The sequence below is a fragment of the Sapajus apella genome, unplaced genomic scaffold, assembly GCF_009761245.1.
Source record: "Sapajus apella isolate SASKATOON/1434 unplaced genomic scaffold, GSC_monkey_1.0 scaffold51, whole genome shotgun sequence".
Lineage (NCBI taxonomy): Eukaryota > Metazoa > Chordata > Mammalia > Primates > Cebidae > Sapajus > Sapajus apella.
Genome location: NW_022436991.1, coordinates 13,706,441 through 13,725,312, shown reverse-complemented (window position 1 = coordinate 13,725,312; position 18,872 = coordinate 13,706,441). Strand labels below are relative to the sequence as shown.

Below are 18,872 nucleotides of genomic sequence, written 5' to 3'. Positions count from 1 at the left end.
CTGTAATCTCAGCACTTTGGGAGGCTGAGGTGGGATGATCATCTGAGGCCAGGAGTTCGAGACCAGCCTGGGCAACATGGCAAAACCCCATCTCTACAAAAAATATAAAAATTAATCAAACATAGTGCCTGTAGTCCCAGCTACCCAGGAGGCTGAGGCAGGAGGATCGTTTGAGCCAGGAGGTCAAGGCTGCAGTGGGCTCTGATGGTGCCACTGTACTCCAGCCTGGGCAACAAAGTGAGACCCTGGCTCAAAAAAAAAAAAAAAAAAAAAAAAATTGAATCTATGTTCTCCTGGGACTTCTAAACAAGGAGTAAGCAGATGAGATCATTTCAGGTAGCTGCTATGGAGAAAATAAAACAGGATAATACAAGGCAGTTGACCACAGAGGAGAATGGAGAAGAATTTGTTATTTCAGGGGAAATATTTGGCCTGAGACTTGAATGTTGAGGAATCAGCCCTGCAGCGATTTAGGGGAGTGGCAGGGCGAAGGCCCCGAGGTAGGATGCCTAGACTTTTTCAAGACCTGTAAGAAGGCCCAGGAGGCTGGAGGGCAGTGAGCAAGGGGTGGTGTTGGAGGAGGTGAGGCCAGAGTGGCAGGCAGGCGGGCCCCACTAGCTCCCGGTCCTCAGAAAGGACCAGTTGTTGTCGCATCTGCAGAGGGGGGTTTCAGGCAGGGCAGGAATGTGTTGTCAGATTTAGGCATTGAAGGGTGATTTTGGCTGCTGTGGAGAATGGTCAGGGGTTATCGGGAGGTGACATGCGGAAGGAGGGAGACCAGTCATCTGGGAACGATGGCGAGAAACAGCGGTGGCGTGGACTAGATGGGCCAGGGCAGGTGGTACGAACCCGATGCACTGGAAGGTAGGGCCAACCCGACGTACCGATGGCTGGGTGGGAGGCCAAGGGACAGAGTGGTCGACCAGATGATTCTGTGCTTATTCCTCTGTCTTCGTATCCAAAAGAAATCGGTTTTGGAGTGAATAAACCCGGTCTCGTCAGTTCCCTGTCCTTTGTGGTCTGTGGAAGTGTGACGTGATGATTGCAGACTGACCTGGGATTGCAGACTTCCTCAGCTCCCCCCATACACATACACACTAACACACACACACGCCAGCCTCCCCCAGTCTGTCACTTCCTCTGTAAAGCATCAGTCACAGCCTCTGCATCCACATACCCCGGCCCTCTCCCTGGCTGACTGGAGAACCTACTCACCCTTGCCACGCTGTGTTGCAGACTTTCCGCCTCTATCGGGAGTACAAGGACCACGTTCTCGTGAAGGCCTTCATGGAGTGCCAGAAAAGAAGCTTGGTCAACCGGCGCCGGGTCAACCACATGCTGGGCCCCAAGAAGAACCGGGCCCTGCCCTTTGTGCCAATGTCCTACCAGCTGTCCCAGACCTACTACAGGTGAGTGCCTGTCAGAAGCCCTGGGTACTCAGGTTGAGCCACGCCCTGTCTGTAAAGAGAAACCAAGGAAACATCCAGGGCCATGAGAGTGTGTAGGAGCCAGGACCCCCCCAAAGCCTCGTGCGCAAGATGCAGGCTGGGGTTTCCTCCAGCCCCTCTCTTCCTTTCTGGTGTGGGGATAAGTTGGCCGCTGGCAGTATCTTTGTGTTGGTGGCGTTGCCATTTTTGCAGGTAGTTTATTTTTGTTTCTCTCATCAAGTGGTGTGAAATCAGTTTTACATTTAATAATTGGCCTGGCTGGAAGTCCACCCTCTTGGTTGGACTTAGCCTCAGTCCCTCTTACGCGTAGCCCCGAGACCCAGGAAGCCTTCCAGGCCCATTTGCAGCACCAGCAGCTGGTGCAGGGTTGGGGTGCAGAGGTGCATTCAGACAGGCCTCCTCCTGAAGTGCTCTTGCAGTGTGGCTTCCTGTGGCAGCAGGCATGGCATCATCAGCCTCCTGACCACATGCAGAGGAAACCCCTGAGACTATTCCCAGGCTGCCACCTCGATGGTTTCCCCTTCACGCCGTTCTCCTTGCCTACCCTCCAGTCAGCATGGGGCTGTAGTCAGATGCTGAGACAATACCAAGAATCTCCTTTCGGCTCTTTGATCCCATCCCTTCCCTGTGATGGTAGACAGTTTCTCCTCCCTAAACCCTCACCCCAAATGACCCTCAGGCCTCTGGGAAGTAGATTTGGCAGCAGAAGATACATGTCCAAGTCCAACAAGGCCATTTGTCACGGAGCCACTGCTCTGACTGCATGTCCCCGTCTGAACCGAGGGGGGTGCTCAGCAAACAAGGCCCCTTGGGTCCCTCCCTCTGACCCTGGTAGCAGGGTTGTGGCATGTTGCTCTCTGGACAGAGCCAGGGAAGTGACTCATCAGGCACTGCATGGAGACAGTGAGCTTAGGCACATGTGTCCCCTCCTTTTTGTGTCAGACCAGGGCTGGCTTTGTGCAGAGACTGTTGTTACAGAAAGCATGTTCACCATCTCTAGTTCAGCAGCTATGTACAGTGAGTGCTGGTGAGGTGAGCCTGCCAGCGCTCTCCTGGAGTGCCGGGTGAGGCCACATTGAGTCAGATGAGACAGGACTCTGCCTGGAAGATGCTCAGGTGGGTGGGGAAGAGAGACACACACACCGCTAGCTGGGAACGCAGCGCCTTCATTTGGGATGGGAAAGAGAGCTGTAGGGGAGAAGTGGGGCGTTTCACTTAGTTCTCACCACAATGATTTGGTGTGCTCATAGCCTGTCCAAATGAAGGCTTCCCACAGCCACCCCTCAGGCCCTTCCTTTTTGTCTGTAGGATTTTTACATGGCGGTTTCCAAGCACCATCTGCACGGAGTCATTCCAGTTTTTGGACAGAATGCGGGCTGCCGGCAAGTTGGACCAGCCGGATCGTTTCTCTTTCAAAGACCAGGATAATAACGAGCCCACCAATGACATGGTGGCCTTTTCATTGGACGGCCCTGGAGGAAATTGTGTGGCCGTCCTGACTCTCTTCTCTCTGGGCCTTATTTCCGTGGACGTCAGGATCCCGGAGCAGATCATCGTGGTAGACAGCTCAATGGTGGAGAATGAGGTCATCAAAAGGTAAGAGCCCGGCATCCACGAAATCGGATCTGGACACGTGCTAGGCATTGGCGAGACAGACGAGCAGGGGTCAGCAGTGCCTTCTGGGAGCTTGCAGGACGGGCTTTGCAGATGAATGACTGGGGGTTACAGTCCAGTCCAAGGCATCCTCTGCTGGTGCCTCCTGGGTGCTATGGGAATCCACCAAAGAGAAGGATGCAGCACTGCGGGGCAGGGAAGGGGCGGAGAAGGGAGGATTGGTCCCAAGGGCCTGGCAGCGGAACTGGGGCTTCCCGGGGAAGTGGGTGTTTTCTGGACTGAGAGACAGGCAAGAGGAACAGTCCTCACAGAGACGTGGATATGTGACAAGGGGTGAGCGGGATGTGCTGGAAGGTGGGGAAGGGGATGCATCTGGGGCAGCCATACACCCCAGCTTTGTAATGAAGCACAGCCAGATGCTGGGGTGGCCACAGCTGCTGGGGCCACTGCTGAGGCCCAGCCACAGAGGCCTCTCGAGGCGGGGGACAGGCTACAGTAGCAGCTGGCTGGCCTGTGCTCAGGTTTCCAGGGCAATTTTCTTCTAGCTTGGGGAAGGACGGCAGCCTAGAAGACGATGAGGATGAAGATGAAGACTTGGACGAAGGCGTCGGGGGCAAGCGCCGGAGCATGGAGGTGAAGCCCGCCCAGGCCTCCCATACCAACTACCTGCTGATGAGGGGCTACTACTCCCCCGGCATCGTCAGCACCCGCAACCTCAACCCCAACGACAGCATCGTGGTCAACTCCTGCCAGATGAAGTTCCGGCTCCGCTGCACCCCTGTGCCCTTCCGGCTCAGGCCTGCTGGTGAGTGCTCCTGCTGGCGCTGGGGAACGACCCAGAGGCCTGGGCTGGGACCTAAACCATCAGGCTCCCCAGGCCAGGCGTGCAGCCCCAGGACACGCAGAAAAACACACCTCAGGTGTGCCTGTGCTACGCCCACACCTCTGTGCGGGAGCTTACTAACACCGCCTGTCTTTTAGTCACAGCTGTGCCGCAGGCGCTGGCAGACAGGCAGGCAGGCTCACAAGGAAGAGCAGAGCCCTCCCACCTCCCCGCCCTGCCCACTCTCCACGCACGGCCCTGTCACTGCCTGGGCTCTAGTCTCCTGGTGCTTAGCTCTGTAACTCTACAGCATGCACTCTGAGGAACCTTTTGGGTCCTAAGGAGTATTCCACTCACATTCATGATCTCTTACCTCCTTTACTTCCAGTTTTGACACTTAGTTCTATTGATGATCTTTGAAACTTTATTTTTTAATTTATTTAAAATGATTGAGATGGGAACTTGCTAGGTTGCCCAGCCTGGCCTCAAACTCCTGGCCTTAAGTGATCTTCCCTCCTCCACCTCCCAAAGTGCTGGGATTACAGGCATGAGCCACCACACCAAGCCTATTTTTTAGAAACAGGCTCTTGCTCTGTTGCTCAGGCTGGAACGCAGTGGCATGATGATAGCTCACTGTCACCTCAAGCTCCTGGGCTCAGGTCATCTTCCTGTCTCAGTCTCCTAGGTAGTACCTTGGTATGTGCCTCCATAACCAGCTAATTTTTAAATATTTTGTAGAGACAGGGCCTCATTCAGTTGTCCAGGCTGGTCTCAGGCCTCAAGGGATCCTCCTGCCATGGCCTCCCAAAGTTCTGGGACAACAGGCATAACGCATGCCCTACCTAGTGTATATAATATTCTAAATCCTTTGTTGCCATTTCAACAGTGTTCTCAGCATCTTTACCAGGAGTAGTTTCCATATCAAGAAACTCAAGAAACCACTTTTGCTCATCTATAAGAAGCAACTCATCTGTTGAAGTTTGATTCTGAGATTGCAGCAATTCCATCCCTTCTTCAGGCTCTGCCCCTAGTTCTAGTTCTCTTGTTATTTTCACTGCATCTGCAGTTACTTTCTCCACTAAAGACGTGAACCCCTCAAAGTAATCCATGAGGGTGAGAATCAACTTCTTCCAAACTCCTGTTGATGTGGGTATTTTGACCACCTCAAAATAGAATGGTGACTCTTTTCCGGAAGATTTTCAATTTACTTTGTACAGATCCATCAGAGAAATCATATAGTAGCTATAACCTTATGAAATGTATTTCCTTCTCTTTTTTTTTTTCTTTTTTGAGACAGTGTGCAATGGTGTGATCTTGGTTCACTGCAACCTCCACCTCCCAGGTTCAAGTGATTCTTCTGCTTCTCCTGTTTCAGCCTCCCGAGTAGCTGGGATTACAGGCGCCTGCCACCACACCTGGCTAATTTTTGTATTTTTAGTAGAGACGATGTTTTACCATGTTGGCCCATCTGGTCTGGAACTCCTGACCTCAGGTGATCCACCCACCTCAGCCTCCCAAAGTGCTGGGATTACAGGCATGAGCCACTGTGCCTGGCCACAAAATGTATTTCTTAAATAAGACTTGAAAGTGGAATGACTCCTTGATCCATGAGGTACAGAATGGATGTTGTGTTAGCAGGCATGAAAACAGTGTTCATCTCCTTGAACATCTCCATCAGAGCTCATGGGTGACCAGGGGGCATCATTAATCAGCGCACTGTTTTGGAAGGAATCTTTTTTTTTTTTTTTTTTTTTTTTTTGAGATGAGGTTTTACTCTTTGCTGCCCAGGCTAGAGTGTAGTGGTGCAATCTTGGCTCACTGCATCCTCCTCCTCCCGGGTTCAAGCGATTCTCCTGTCTCAGCCTCCCGAGTAGCTGGGACTACAGGTGTGTGCCACTACACCTGGCTAACTTGTGTATTTTTAGTTGAGACGGGGTTTCACTATGTTGGCCAGGCTGGTCTCAAACTCCTGACCTCAGATGATCCACCCGCCTTGGCCTCCCAAAGTGCTGGGATTACAGGCATCAGCCGCCACACCTGGCCAAGGGATGTTTTTTGTCTGAGCAGTAGGTCTCTAGAGTGGGCTTAAAATATTCAGTAAGCCACATTGTAAACAGATGTGCTGTCATCCAGCTTTGCTGTCCTATTTATAGAGCACAGGGAGAATAGATTTAGCATAATTCTTAAGGGCCCTAAGAATTTGGGGATGGGAAATAAGCATTGGCTTCAACTCAAAGTCACCAGCTGCATTACTTCTTAACAAGAGAGTGGCCTGTCATTTGAAGCCTTGAAACCAGGCACTGACTTTTCTTTTGTACCCATGAAAGTCCTAGATGGCATCTTCCAATATAAAGCTGTTTTGTGTACGGTGAAAATCAGTTTAGTGTATACACGTTCATCACTGATCCTGGCTAGATCTTCTGGACACTTTGCTGCAGCTTCTTCTTCCACACTTGGTGCTTCACCTTATATTTTTTTGTTATGGAGACGGCTTCTTAAACTTCATGAACCAACCTGTGCTAGCTTTCACCTTTTCTTCTGCAGCTTCCTCACCTCTCTCAGCCTTCATAAAATTGAAGAGAGTTAGGGGCTTGCTCTGGATTAGGCTTTGGCATAAGGGAATGTTGAGGCTGATTCGATCTATCCAGACCGCTGAAACATTCTCCATGTCAGCAGCAAGGCTGTTTTGCTTTATTATTGTTCGTGAGTAGCACTTTGAATTTCCTTCAAGAGCTTTTCCTTTGCCCTCACAGCTTTGACTAACGTTGGCTTTCAGCTGTCTTGGCTGTCACCATGCTTTCCTCACAAACCCTGATCATTTCCAGCTTTTGATGTAAAGTGAGAGTTGTCCAACTCTGCCTTTCACTTGAACACAGAGGGGCCATGGTAAGGTTATTAATTGGCCTGATTTCCATATTGTTGTGTCTCAGGAATAGGGAGCCCCAGGGAGGGAGGAAAGTAGGAAATGGCTGGTCACTGGAGCTGTCAGAACACACATGACATGTATCAGTTAAGTTTGCTGTCTTATGTGGGCGTGGTTCATGGTGCCCCAGAGCAATTACAGTGGTAATGTCAAAGATCGCTGATCACAGGTCACCGTTGCAGATATGATAATCATAAAAAAGTGGAGAGATGAAAATTACCAAAGCATGACAGACACAAATGGAGCACCCGGTATTGGGAGCGTGGCACCAGTAGACGCTCTTGATGCAGACCTGCCACAAACCTTCAGTATGTAAAAACAAACCCAAAACCACAATATCCATGAAGCACAATAAAGTGAGGTGCTTGTGAAGCTGATGGTGTTCATTATATGTTTTGTAACCACAATTAGAATTCTGTACTTTGTCTGGAGTTTGGACTGGGTAAAAATGCAGTGGTAACCTATCGATTATGGCCTTAGCAGAAACGTCTTCCATAGGAAGCAACAGAAGCCAGCCGTAGGAAATGTAGGAGTCCCCAGTCAAGGACTCCCCACCACAGCACTGGGCTTTACAGTTCCCGAACCCTGGTCCTCGGCCTCTGTGCCCTTCACTTTATATCTTGAGCAGGAAAATCATAGTGGCCAGGAGAAATCCAGTCAGCTATAGGCAGGGGCCTGGGGTCACGGATGAGGAGCCTGACTCCCCGGGGCCCAACCCGTCCACCCAGCAGTGACCCCTGTGCGCTGGAGCGTGCCTTTCCTACGTGTGGCCTGTGCGTTGGCGGGGGGACGAGGGCCTCTGTCGGGTTGCCTCTGATCTTCCTCCGTGTCTTCCCAGCTGCTCCTCTGGAAGAGCTAACGGTGGGAACCTCCTGCCTCCCTGACACATTCACCAAGCTGATAAGCCCCCAGGAAAACACCTGCAGCTTGGAAGAGTTTGTCCTCCGGCTGGAGCTCTCTGGGTATAGTCCTGAAGACCTGACTGCTGCCTTGGAGATCCTGGAAGCCATTGTAGCCATGGGTTGTTTTGGGATCGACAAGGAGGAGCTGCGCAGACGGTTCTCGGCTTTGGAGCAGCCAGGTGGTGGGCGTACCAGGACGTTCGCAGACTGCGTCCAGGTGAGCTGTGCTGTAGCTTAGCCGGATGTCACTGAAGCCGGAGTTGCAGCTCCCAGGCCAGCTGCACACCGAGGATGGGCTTGATGTGGGGCATAGCATGGTGCATTCTTTTTAAGCATTGAATTAGTTGTTAAGGTTTGAAAACTGGGGCATTTCACGTCTGCTTTGAGGGTGCAGCTGTGGATCCCTGAGGGTCACACAGCTGACGTGGTTCGAGAGCGGCCAGGCTGAGCCTAGGGAGGAAGAGAGGCTCCTCCGAGGCACGGGGCTAGAAGGGGCAGCCCCGGGGCTGGGAGCCGGGCCCGCCTCGTGGACCTGCTGCTCAGGGACTTAACCCAGTGGACAGGGGAAGCCACTCTGCTCATCCCCCATCACCAGTGCGGGGGATCCCTGGCTCCCCACAGACGCCGCCTGTCTCCTGCCCCCCCAGGCCCTCCTGGAACAGCAGCAGGTGCTGGAGGTCGGCGGCAACACTGTGCGCCTGGTGGCCATAGGCTCTGCCTGGCCCTGGCTCCTGCATTCTGTGAGGCTGAAAGACAGAGAGGAGGACGCCCATGCCCAGAGAGAAGACCCTCAGGCCAGACCCCTGGAGGGGTCTTCCAGCCAGGACGGGCCTCCCGAGGGGCAGGCACCCCCTTCTCACAGCCCCCGGGGCACCAAGAGGTATGCTGTCTGGGCCAGTGAGATCGGGGAGACCCCTGCCAAGAGGCCGGCGCTGCAGGACTCAAACTTGGCCTCCAGCCTCGGGCCTGGAGCAGAAGACTGGGCAGAGGCCCAGGCCCCATCTCCACCCCCAGCTCTTGAAGACACGGCTGCGGCAGAGGCTGTGCAGGAAGACCAAGAGGGTGTTGGGGAGTTCAGTTCCCCAGGCCAAGAGCAGCTGAGTGGCCAGGCCCAGCCTCCAGAGGGCACTGAAGACCCCAGAGGTACCGCACGCCCTGTCCCCCACCCCACCCGCACGTTCCCTCTCCGCTTCCCTGATGGGCCGCACACCTTCCTCCCGGATAGGGGGCCTGCCACTGGCGAAAAAGGGGCTTGATTTCAGCTTCTCAGAGCCTGAGCCCTGCGGGGAGGATGCTGCCTGTAAATGCATTTCCAGGGGAGGACAGAGGCCTCCCACTCCCCAGGCAGCGCTGTGAGTTCCGGAGCAGGAGCTCAGGCGGTGGGTCCGGCGTGTGCGACGGCGTGGGGATCTCGCCTTCCTCGGGAGCCATCTGTCATCAGCAGCGGCCTTCTCATGTGGCTTCCCTGGGCGTTTTTGTTTTCTTTGGGGTGTTTCTGCCTTGGGTTTTATACTACCCTTGTGATCAGGGCTTCTGGGTGGGAAATGAGGTGTTCGCTGGCTTCCTCCGGTGTGGGGCTTATCCGGGCCTGGGGCGCTGTCTGTGGCAGTCTCCCCGGCCCCACCACCTCCAGGGTGGCCACTCTGTGAGTAGATGATCATTGTCCTTTTTTTTTTTTGACACTTCATCCCCAAACCTCGAGGTGCCCAGCTCATGCTGGGTGCTGGGTACCATGCTGAAGGCGGGGAGGCAGAGATGGCTTCCCTGCCTTTCCAAGCATCTCACATCCTCTTCCTCTTCCCTCAGGGTTCACAGAGAGTTTTGGAGCCAGCAGCATCTCCCAGGCAGCTCGGGAAAGGTGAGTGTGGGCTTCTGGCTCCAGGGCCTGCGGCGGGGCTCTTGACCAGGCCCGAGTGTAAGGATTTGCGTGAGGGTCTTCGAGGGTCTCTCCCCAGGTCCCGGCTCTGACAGCCTGCCCAGCACCGTGCTTCTCGGCAGGGACACTTGGAGGGGTGCAGTGGGCGAGCAGCAGGTGTGCTGGGCGCTGGCAGCACCCAGGTCAGCTTGGAACAAGCAGTGCTTTCAGGATGCCGAGGGTGCTGGCGGAGAACCACACCTGGCACCATCAGCCGCGCCTCACCGCCAAGTTCCTTACGGCCCACAGGCCCCTCACCCACTCCTGCAGATGAGCCAAAGATCCACAGAGGGATAAGCCCTGAATGCCTAGCTGCCCCCAGGAGCAGCTGTGCCCCAGAATTAGAGGAGGCAAGGGGGCCACAAAAGCCACTCTGGTAGGGGTGCCTGCCATGAGTGTGTGCGCTGACCCTGGATTGGCAGGGCCCAAGTGCCCTGTGTCCTATCCTGCCTTTCAGGAGCTCAGTTGTGCCCCTGCCAGGGCCCAGCCGTGGTGATGAGAGCCGAGTGTCCAGCTCTTCTGGGTCCACCCCACTCCTGGGTCCCGAGTGACTGTTCAGTCCCTGATTTAGTAGCAGAAATATCTGTTCCGAGGAAAGCATGCCCGGAACCCTGCACATGGCACGGAGCAGAGCTTCAGAGTTACACCCCTGTGAGCTACGCCAGAGCCTGGAGGTGGCTGCTGCCCGGGCTTCCAGGAGAGCTGGCAAATCCAGGAGTCCCAGCCCTTGTCCCTCTCTTGCCAGTGTGGGGGGACCTCGGGTGTGGGCTCCACGAGGCCTCGGCTACAGCTGCGTCGGAGCAGAACCCCACGTCGTGGTTCCATCCAGCTGGCGGTCATGGGCTCCTCTGTCCAGACAGGAAAGAAGTGGGGCGTTTGGAGAGCAGAGAGCAGGAGGTGGCCAATCTTAGCCTTGTGACCTGGGCCAGGCCTAGGATACCCCCAAGGCTCAGTGTTCTGTCTGAACGAGCTGCCCTCCCGTCCCTGCCAAGCCCTGATGCCAAGCCCTCGCCCTGCAGGGACTGTGAGAGCGTCTCCTTCGTCGGCCGGCCATGGCGTGTGGTGGACGGCCACCTGAACCTGCCTGTGTGCAAGGGCATGATGGAGGCCATGCTGTACCACATTATGACCAGGCCTGGCATCCCCGAGAGCTGCCTGCTGCGCCACTACCAGGGGGTTCTGCAGCCCGTCGCCGTGCTGGAGCTGCTCCAGGTGTGAGGCCTTCCCGGGCTCAGCAGGGGCTGGGTGGACTCGAGGGCCCGGCCGTGATGTGCAGCATGCAGGACCACCATGCTGCCTACCTGTACCTCCTCCCCCAGCCTGTCCTGGGCTCCTGCTTCTCAGGCCATCCCTCAGTGTCCTTTAGCTGCTCCATGCTGCTGGCCAGGCTGGAAGATGGGGTGCCTGGGGTGCTTGTCTCTGATGCTTTCTCTGTGCCAAGGGCCACTAACTCAAGCCCATAGGGCCCCTGGTCAAGGAGCTGCGCCCTGGTGCGGCTGCCTCCTGCTTGGCTGACAGCTGCTCTGTGCTCCCAGGGCCCAGCATGGCTTGGGGCCTCCAGCTCCCCTGGCAACTAGGAGTTTGAAGTTCAGTGTCGGATTCCCCACGGGCCAAACAAAACCTCACCTGGAAGCCAGTCTTGGCTCACAGGAAGCTGGGATGCAGCCCCACTGCAGGCCTGCATGACATTCAGCATGGTGGCCCCACGCTCAGGCCACTGCCTCTGCTGCCAGGGCCTTTGCCTGAACCCTCCTGGTACATCCCCACTTGCCTCATGCCCGGTTCAGGTGCCCCCAGCTCTGGGAAGTGGCTTCCTAGTACAGAGAGTTCACTCCATAAACGCTTGAAGAATAAATCAATAAGCAGGCAGTGTCGTGCCCTTATAACCTGTGTGTCTGACGTCTGCAGGGCCTGGAGTCCCTCGGCTGCATCCGGAAGTGCTGGCTGAGAAAGCCAAGGGCCGTCTCACTCTTCTCTACACCTGTGGTGGAAGAAGTGGAGGCGCCCTCCAGCCTGGGCGAGAGCCCCATGGCCTTCTACGAGCCCACCTTGGACTGTACCCTCCGGCTGGGCCGTGTGTTTCCCCACGAGGTCAACTGGAACAAGTGGATCCACCTCTAGGACCCCTGTGGGCGTCCCTCCTCCCAGCCACTGCCTGCCACGCCACCCCGCCTGGTGCTCGGCAGACCCCACCGTGCCCCGGCCTTGGGTCTGCCAAGCCTCCTGCAGCAGGGGACGGGTGCTCTGGCCAGAGCCCCAGCCCGACACGTTTCCCACTCTCCTGGAACTCTGGAAAGAGGGGCTTCTCCACCTGCCAGTGCCCCAGGCTCTTCTGGGCCTGTCTCCTGGGGACTGGCCTGATCACACCGGGAATTGGTAATCTTGTTTCGGGGTCTCTGGAGTTGGCCCCGCCTGTGCACACCTCACATTCCAGACTCCAGCCATCAAGGCAGGGTCTCCTGGCTCCTTGAGTGCCCGAGTGCCACTGAGAGCAAGGGCCTTGTGGGATACACCTTGCAGAATAGTGGCAGTGTGCCCTGCTGTCAGGGGGCCCCCGGGGGACTGCGGCCCCTCCCCAGGCAGGACATCCCAACCCCTGGGTGGGACTGAGCGCCCCAGAGCGGAGCCTGGAGCTTCCTTTCTGGCCTGTGAGTCACCTGGCAGGCCCGGCTGGGCTGGCTCTCGTGTCCCTCCGCCTGGCTGCTGATTCCCTGTGGGCCAGAAATGAGTCCCTGTAGGTTTTGGTTTTGTTTGTTTTATTTTGTTCTTTCACCTTTTTTCCTCATTAAAAAAAAAAAAAAAAGTCCCTGTGGAGTGGATTTATTTATTTTTTGATTAAAGGGAAGTAAAAATCCATTCTGTTTTGTGTGTTTCCTAAAGAACCATTGATTCCCCTAGGGGACTCCCTGCTTTCGCTGCAGAACAACCTGGAGTGGCTGTTCCCGTTGAAACCAAAGGAAGAGGGAAGGCCGTGATGCTAAGCTCGGCAGCCCCGCCCAGCCTCAGCCAGCAGGTGAGAGACGGGATGGAGATGGCACGGGCAGCTCTCTCACCACCTTCTCGGCTGGCCCCAGGCCTGCCCCCCACAGAGCTGCTCCCGACCCCGCGCCAGGCCCGCCGTCACGTCGGCTCACACAGCCAGTACTTTCGGCAGGGCCTGCAGGATGGACCTGACCCCTTGAAATTCTCTTGAATGCGCATGACTACGTTTTTTTAAGTTAGTTGTCAACATTTTTTAAACGTAGAGTTTTCACATTAAAAAAAAAAAATTCAGATGTCTGTCTTCTTTTAAAATGGAAAGTTCCAATAACAACGGGCTTAGCTTTCTGCCTGCGACAGAAGTGCTGAGCAGAGGCCGCTCCCTGTAGGTGGGATGTGCCCTGCCCCAGCCATCTGTGTGTCACATCCACCTGCACCTTCTCTCACCTAGAAAAGTGTCCTCCCTGGGGAACATGTGCCCTTAGGACCCCTGACCTGACCCACCTTCCAACCCAGGAAGGGCCACTCTGGGCCGCACTTGTGGGCGAGGAAGGACGAAGACAGGGTCTTGGGGGTTGGAGTCCTGAGGGTGAGCCCCCCCTACTGCCGAAGCTGCTCAGGCCTTAGCGTCCATTTTTTTTTTTCTCTTTAAAGTTTCATTTAAACTTTAAGAAACAGTAATGTTCCTTGGAATTTTTTGAGGCAGTCATGTAGAATAGTGGATGTGGTCTGCTTCAAAAATAAAATACTGAGCAAATGCTAATTATTTGGGAATGTGTGATGTGGTGGAAGAAAGGTTTGGGAATCCAGAAAATGATTCTTAAAATACCACCGCATCCACTTTTCAGAGCCTTAGTTTTCCCATGTGAGAACGGGGGGAAGAGCTGAAGAGCACTGGGTGCAAGTGCACGGTCTGGTTCAACCAGGTTTCCTTCTCTGCCTGTGCCTCCCAGATGAGGGAGAGTGTGGGCCTGTGTTGGGAAATAGGACGTAGGGTTGATGGGGACAGCTCTCAGGTGGTGAGATGGGGCTTCTGTGAACACCAGCCCACATTCCTACAGCCATTGCCCAGGGATGGTCTTGTTCCCTCTTCCCCTCCCTCCTACCCGTCATGAAGCCTCTCATCTGCCCACCCATCTATCCATCTGTCTGTCCATCCATCCATTCATCTGTCCATTTGTCCATCCATCCATCTACCTATCCATTCATTCATCTGTCCATTCATCTATCCATCCATCCATCTGCCCATTCATCCATCTGTCCACTTACCCATCCATCCATTCATCTGTCCATCCATCCATCCACCCACTCATCTATCCATCCATTCACCTATCCATCCATCTGCTCATCTACCCACCCACCCCCATTCATCCATTCATCCACCTACTCATCTGTCCATTGATCTGTGCATCCACCGACCCATCTGTCCATCCATCCATCCATCCATCCATCCATCCTTCCAAGGCAGCTCTCTGCCCTTCCAAGCTCTGCACAGAAGTCTCCAGAAGCCACAGCATTGACCAGTAGTTGTGAATTGAGATGCCTTCAGGGGCCAGGCAGGTAACAAATGAGAGGAAAGGGGCCTTGGGTTAAACACTAGGGAGTGATAGCAACTGTGGAAAACTAAAACGTGTATGCCCAGGCTGTGAAGGAATGGAAATCTGGCAGAAATGTTAAGCACTATCTACCAAGTAAAACCTACAAAGAGGCAAAAATGGGTCTCTGGCCCTTTTGGAGCTGCCAGAGCAGTGCTAGATGGTTGCTGCAGGTCTCCTGCAGAGAGAGCAGGGGATGCACAGCCCAGTTGGGCACCTGCGCGAGGCCTGGACACCTTGGCTTTGTGTCCTTCCCTGTACCCCCAGTCCCGCGTTCTCACTCTTAATTCTATTTTCTTTTTCTTAGATAAGCAAGTATATGAATGCATTCTCTGCCAAATCCAACATTTCAAATCCTGCTGAAGGCTCTGGGCCCCTCTCCTTCAGGGCCCCTCCCGGTTTCCCTCTCCCCATTTCCGTCCATATCTGTCAGTGCACGCCCTGGGAAGCCCGGGCCTGTGATGCCATGCGACATAAAACACGCCCTCAGCGCCGCTCACTGCCGCTCAGGGACTCCCTCCACGTCCGCATCGGCATGCCTGTATGGGAGTGTTTTGAGGAAGCAGCCAAGGCTTTAGCGGAAAGCCACCCGGTAAAGCTTTACCAGAGAGTCCTTCTCTACCACAGCAATGCCCCTGCTCCCTCCTCATCAAACAAGGGCAGTTTTGCAAACGTTTCCATGGGAAATCAGGCACCCACCGTACAGTCCTGATACGGCTCCTTCTGACTTCTTTTTGTTTCCTAATCTTAAAAAAAAAAAAAAAAACCTTTGAAGGGCACCTTTCTTCAGTTAATAATGTAAAAAAGATGGCATCGCCAGGGTAAAATTCCCAGGACCCTCAGTTCTTTAGGGAGGAGCTGAGTGGCTGGTCTCCTCGCTCACCAAAGTGTCTTGACTTTGATGGAACTTAAACATATCCCATTGTCCGTGAACGTTTTGAAGTTGCAAATGTGAATCTGCATATGTGCTGTGTATGTATGTGTTTGGCTGTGTGGATGTGTGTGTGTGTGCGCACGCATGCATGCATGGAATCTCCCTCCCTCACCTCCCAGTGCCCAACGCAGGTCCATCCACCCCAAGGGTAGAAGTCAGCCTTGTTGAATTAAACCCCTGCCAGTTCACACCATCCTCATCGCCCCTATTCCCTACCACAGAGGGCTGCTGTGACGATTGTCCAGGGTCCATGCACTTGTGTGTCATTTCCTCCCTGACAGCAGAGCTCGAGGGCTCCGCCTTCAGCCGACACCTGCAGATTGCACTGCTCCCCAGCAGGTGGCAGCAGCCGCCCAACTGTCTCTGTTTTCCGTTGCTTCGTCTTGGTTTCCCGTGTCTGTGCTCTTGGTCCATTTCTGTCTCCAGGGTGAGACCAGTAAGAGCTGACTGGGGTGAGGCATGACTTCTCCATAAAATAGATGATGTCCTAGCAACAAGATTTCCTCAGCCTTCCAGATGCCAGACACTGTTCTGGGCACGTTACACACACTAACTCCTGGCCCCGCAACAGCACTAAGACGTCTGATCAGTATACCCATTTCATAGATGAGGAAACTGAGGCACAGGAGGTAAAGTCATGTCCACAGGGCCGGAGGCTGGAAAGCGGATCTGCTGCCATTCCAGGCTGCCAGCCTCAGGGACCTCCCCGTCACACTGCCTTCCAGGGATGGGATTTGTTTTGGGGTGGCAGGGGAGCAGGCATTGTGCTGGGAGACTAAAGAGTAGGATGAAAGGGTTTCTTATCGGCGGTCATCAGTTGTTGTTTTTTTTTTTTTTTTTGTTTGTTTGTTTTTGAGACAGACTCTCTCTGTCACCCAGGCTGGAGTGCAGTAACGCCATCTTGGCTCACTGCAACCTCCAGCTCCTGTGCTCAGGCGATTCCCGTGCCTCAGCCTCCCAAGTAGCTGGGATTACAGACGCATGCCACCATGCCCAGCTAATTTTTGTATATTTCATAGAGATGGGGTTTTGCCATGTTGCCCAGGCAGGTCTCAAACTCCTGCCCTCAGGTGATCCACCTCCCTTAGCCTCCTAAAGTGCTGGGATTACAGGCGTGAGCCACACCGCGCCTGGCCTGGGGCCATCAATTTTCGAAAGAAAAACCTTCACATTTGTCACCCTTAAAGACGGAGGAGACCCATGTTCGTCCCATGGTTTCAGCAACGGAGGAAGAGCTCTGGCCCTGATTGCAGACTTCCTGGGAGGCCTGTTTCATCTCTGCACCTCATTCAGTGCCCTTTCTAGGTCTGGGGCAGAGGGTTTCCTCCTCTCCACACACTGCTTTGCCAGTCCTACTCTACCATTAATTGATTGATGGATCCATTCATTCATTCTATATTTTTTAGTACCTGTTCCATACCAGGCACTATTTTAGGCTCTGAGACCCAGCAGAGACTAGATCCCTGCTCTAGTGGGGATAGAAGTAAATATGATGGGTAAATAACAGACGTATTAGAGGGTGTAATAAGTGTGATGGAAAAAAACAAAACCACGCAGTGGGGTGCTGCACTTTGAATAAAGGGCCCAACCCAGGTAGGCCCCGTGGAGGAGGAAGGTGACGTCTGAATAAAGACTTCACTCCCTCCTCTCTTCTTGCACAAATGCGTGGGTATTTCCTGACTGCAGATGAGTCCTCTCCTTGTTCTTCCCTGCTGAGAGTTTGAAGGAAGCACCTGCTTCCTTTACTGTGAGTGGAATGGGCACCTGGGAGGGGCGGTGCATGTGCTTGCTGCTCCATCTTCCACCAGAAGTCCCCTTCCTGGGTTCTGTCGGTGCATCTGGGGCTGGGTGGACTGTGCAGGGCTGTGCCATACCAGGGGGCCAGCACCCGGGCCCAGGCAAACCACATCCCCAGATAGGAGGGAGGAAGGGGCTTTCACCTCCAGCTGGGGGACCAAAAGGCGCTCAGGAATGGGGCAGGGCATGATGGACTCCAGGAAAATCACTGCCTCTTTCTGGGCCTTGACTTCCCTCCACCTCCTTCCCTTGTTAGAGCATCTGGGACACCCAGACAGCATCCCAGGCTGAGATCTCGCAGAAACTGTAGATGGTTGGGGAGCTGGGCTTATGTATTCTTTGAATCACCACAGAGAGCAATGCAAGCGTCAAGGCATCTGGAGGGAAGCATTTATGAACTCTCTGGGAAGGAGACTGGGAAAGGCTGGGGCCACAGCCCTCTTCTCTTCTAACCCAGAGCCTAGCTCAAGATGATAGACAACCCACCTCTCACTGGACATGGTAGCTCACGCCTGTAATCCCAGCATTTTGGGAGGCTGAGGTGATTCAATCACTTCCGGTCATGAGTTCGAGGCCAGCCTGAACAACATGGTGAAACCCCGTCTCTACTAAAAATAGAAAAATTAGCAGGGGTTGGTGGTGCACACCTGTAATCCCAGCTACTTGGGAGGTGGAGGCAGGAGAATTGCTTGAACCTGGGAGGCGGAGGTTTCAGTGAGCCGAGATTGCACCGCTGCACTCCACCCTGGGTGACAGAATGAGACTGTGTAAAAACAAAAAGTCACAAAGACAACTCACATCTAATAAGGGCTCGTCCTACCCTCTCTTCCTTCCCAGAGCAAGCTGAGAGGCTGACTTCTAACCCCTGCTTTAAGAAAACTGAGGCTCAGCGACAGCAAAGGACTTGCCCAGGTCACTCATGAGAAATGCTAGAGCCTGATTTTCTTGTCCCTTTGAATGGGGTCAGTGACACGGTTTGGATGTCTGTCTTCTCCAAATCGCATGTTGAACTATGATTCTCAATGTCGGAGGTGAGGCCTGGGTGGGGGTGACAACTGGGGGCATATCCCTCATGAACAACTTAGCACCATCCCCTTGGTGATGAGTGAGTTCTCCCTGTGTCAGTTCATGGGAGATCTGGGCGTTTGTTTGTTTGTTTTTTGATGGAGTCTGGTTCTGTGGCCCAGGCTGGTGTGCAGTGGCACGATCTCGGCTCACTGCAACCCCCTAGGTTCAAGCACTTCTGTCTCAGCCTCCCAAGTAGCTGGGACTATAGGCACACATCACCACACCCGGCTAATTTTTGTTTTTGTTTTTTTTTTTTAGTAGAGGCAGGGTTTCACCATATTGGTCAGACTGATCTCAAACTCCTGACCTCAGGTGATCTGCCCACCTCGGCCGCCCAAAGTGCTGGGATTACAGGTGTGAGCCAACAGTCTGGCTGATCTGGTTGTTTAAAAGAGTCTGGATCTCCCACTTTACTCTTCCTCCTGCGTTTGCCGCATGGCATGCTGGCTCCCCCTCACCTTCCGCTGTGATTGGAAGCTTCCTGCACAGCCTACAGAACTGTGAGCCAATTGAGCCTCTGTGTAAATGACCTAGTCCCTGGTATTTCTCTCTTTTTCTTTTTATTTTTTTGAGACAGGATCTCACTCTGTCACTCAGGCTGGCACACAGTGGCGCCATCTCAGCTTACTGTAACCTCTGCCTCCTAGGTTCAAGTGATCCTCGTGTCTTAGCCTCCTGAGTAGCTGGGATTACAGGCATGCACCACCATGCCTGACTGACTTCTGTATTTTTAGTAGAGACGGGGTTTTGCCAGGTTGGCCAGGCTGGTCTTGAACTCCTGGCCTCAAGTGATCCGCCTACCTTGGCCTCCTGAAGTGCTAGGATTACAGGTGTGATCCCTGTAATCCCAGCCCTGCCTGGTATTTCTTTATAG

The 18,872-nt window shown here is 54.1% G+C and overlaps 1 protein-coding gene across 2 annotated transcripts in view; it reads left to right on the top strand.

The window, feature by feature from the left end:
- The window catches only part of GTF3C1 (general transcription factor IIIC subunit 1), an 87,350-nt gene extending 74,874 nt beyond the window's left edge, over positions 1-12,476 (top strand). Inside the window, exons 30-37 of one of the 2 annotated variants that reach the window (XM_032243024.1) lie at positions 1,237-1,409; positions 2,757-3,044; positions 3,608-3,867; positions 7,647-7,927; positions 8,358-8,853; positions 9,517-9,568; positions 10,645-10,837; positions 11,534-12,476. In XM_032243024.1, the coding sequence (XP_032098915.1) occupies positions 1,237-1,409; positions 2,757-3,044; positions 3,608-3,867; positions 7,647-7,927; positions 8,358-8,853; positions 9,517-9,568; positions 10,645-10,837; positions 11,534-11,746 (1,956 nt within the window). In that variant the 3' untranslated portion in view covers positions 11,747-12,476. Of the gene's footprint in view, positions 1-1,236; positions 1,410-2,756; positions 3,045-3,607; positions 3,868-7,646; positions 7,928-8,357; positions 8,854-9,516; positions 9,569-10,644; positions 10,838-11,533 lie in introns of those variants that run through there. The other variant, XR_004258215.1, reaches the window with a different exon arrangement.
- The last annotated feature ends 6,396 nt before the right edge of the window (positions 12,477-18,872 follow it).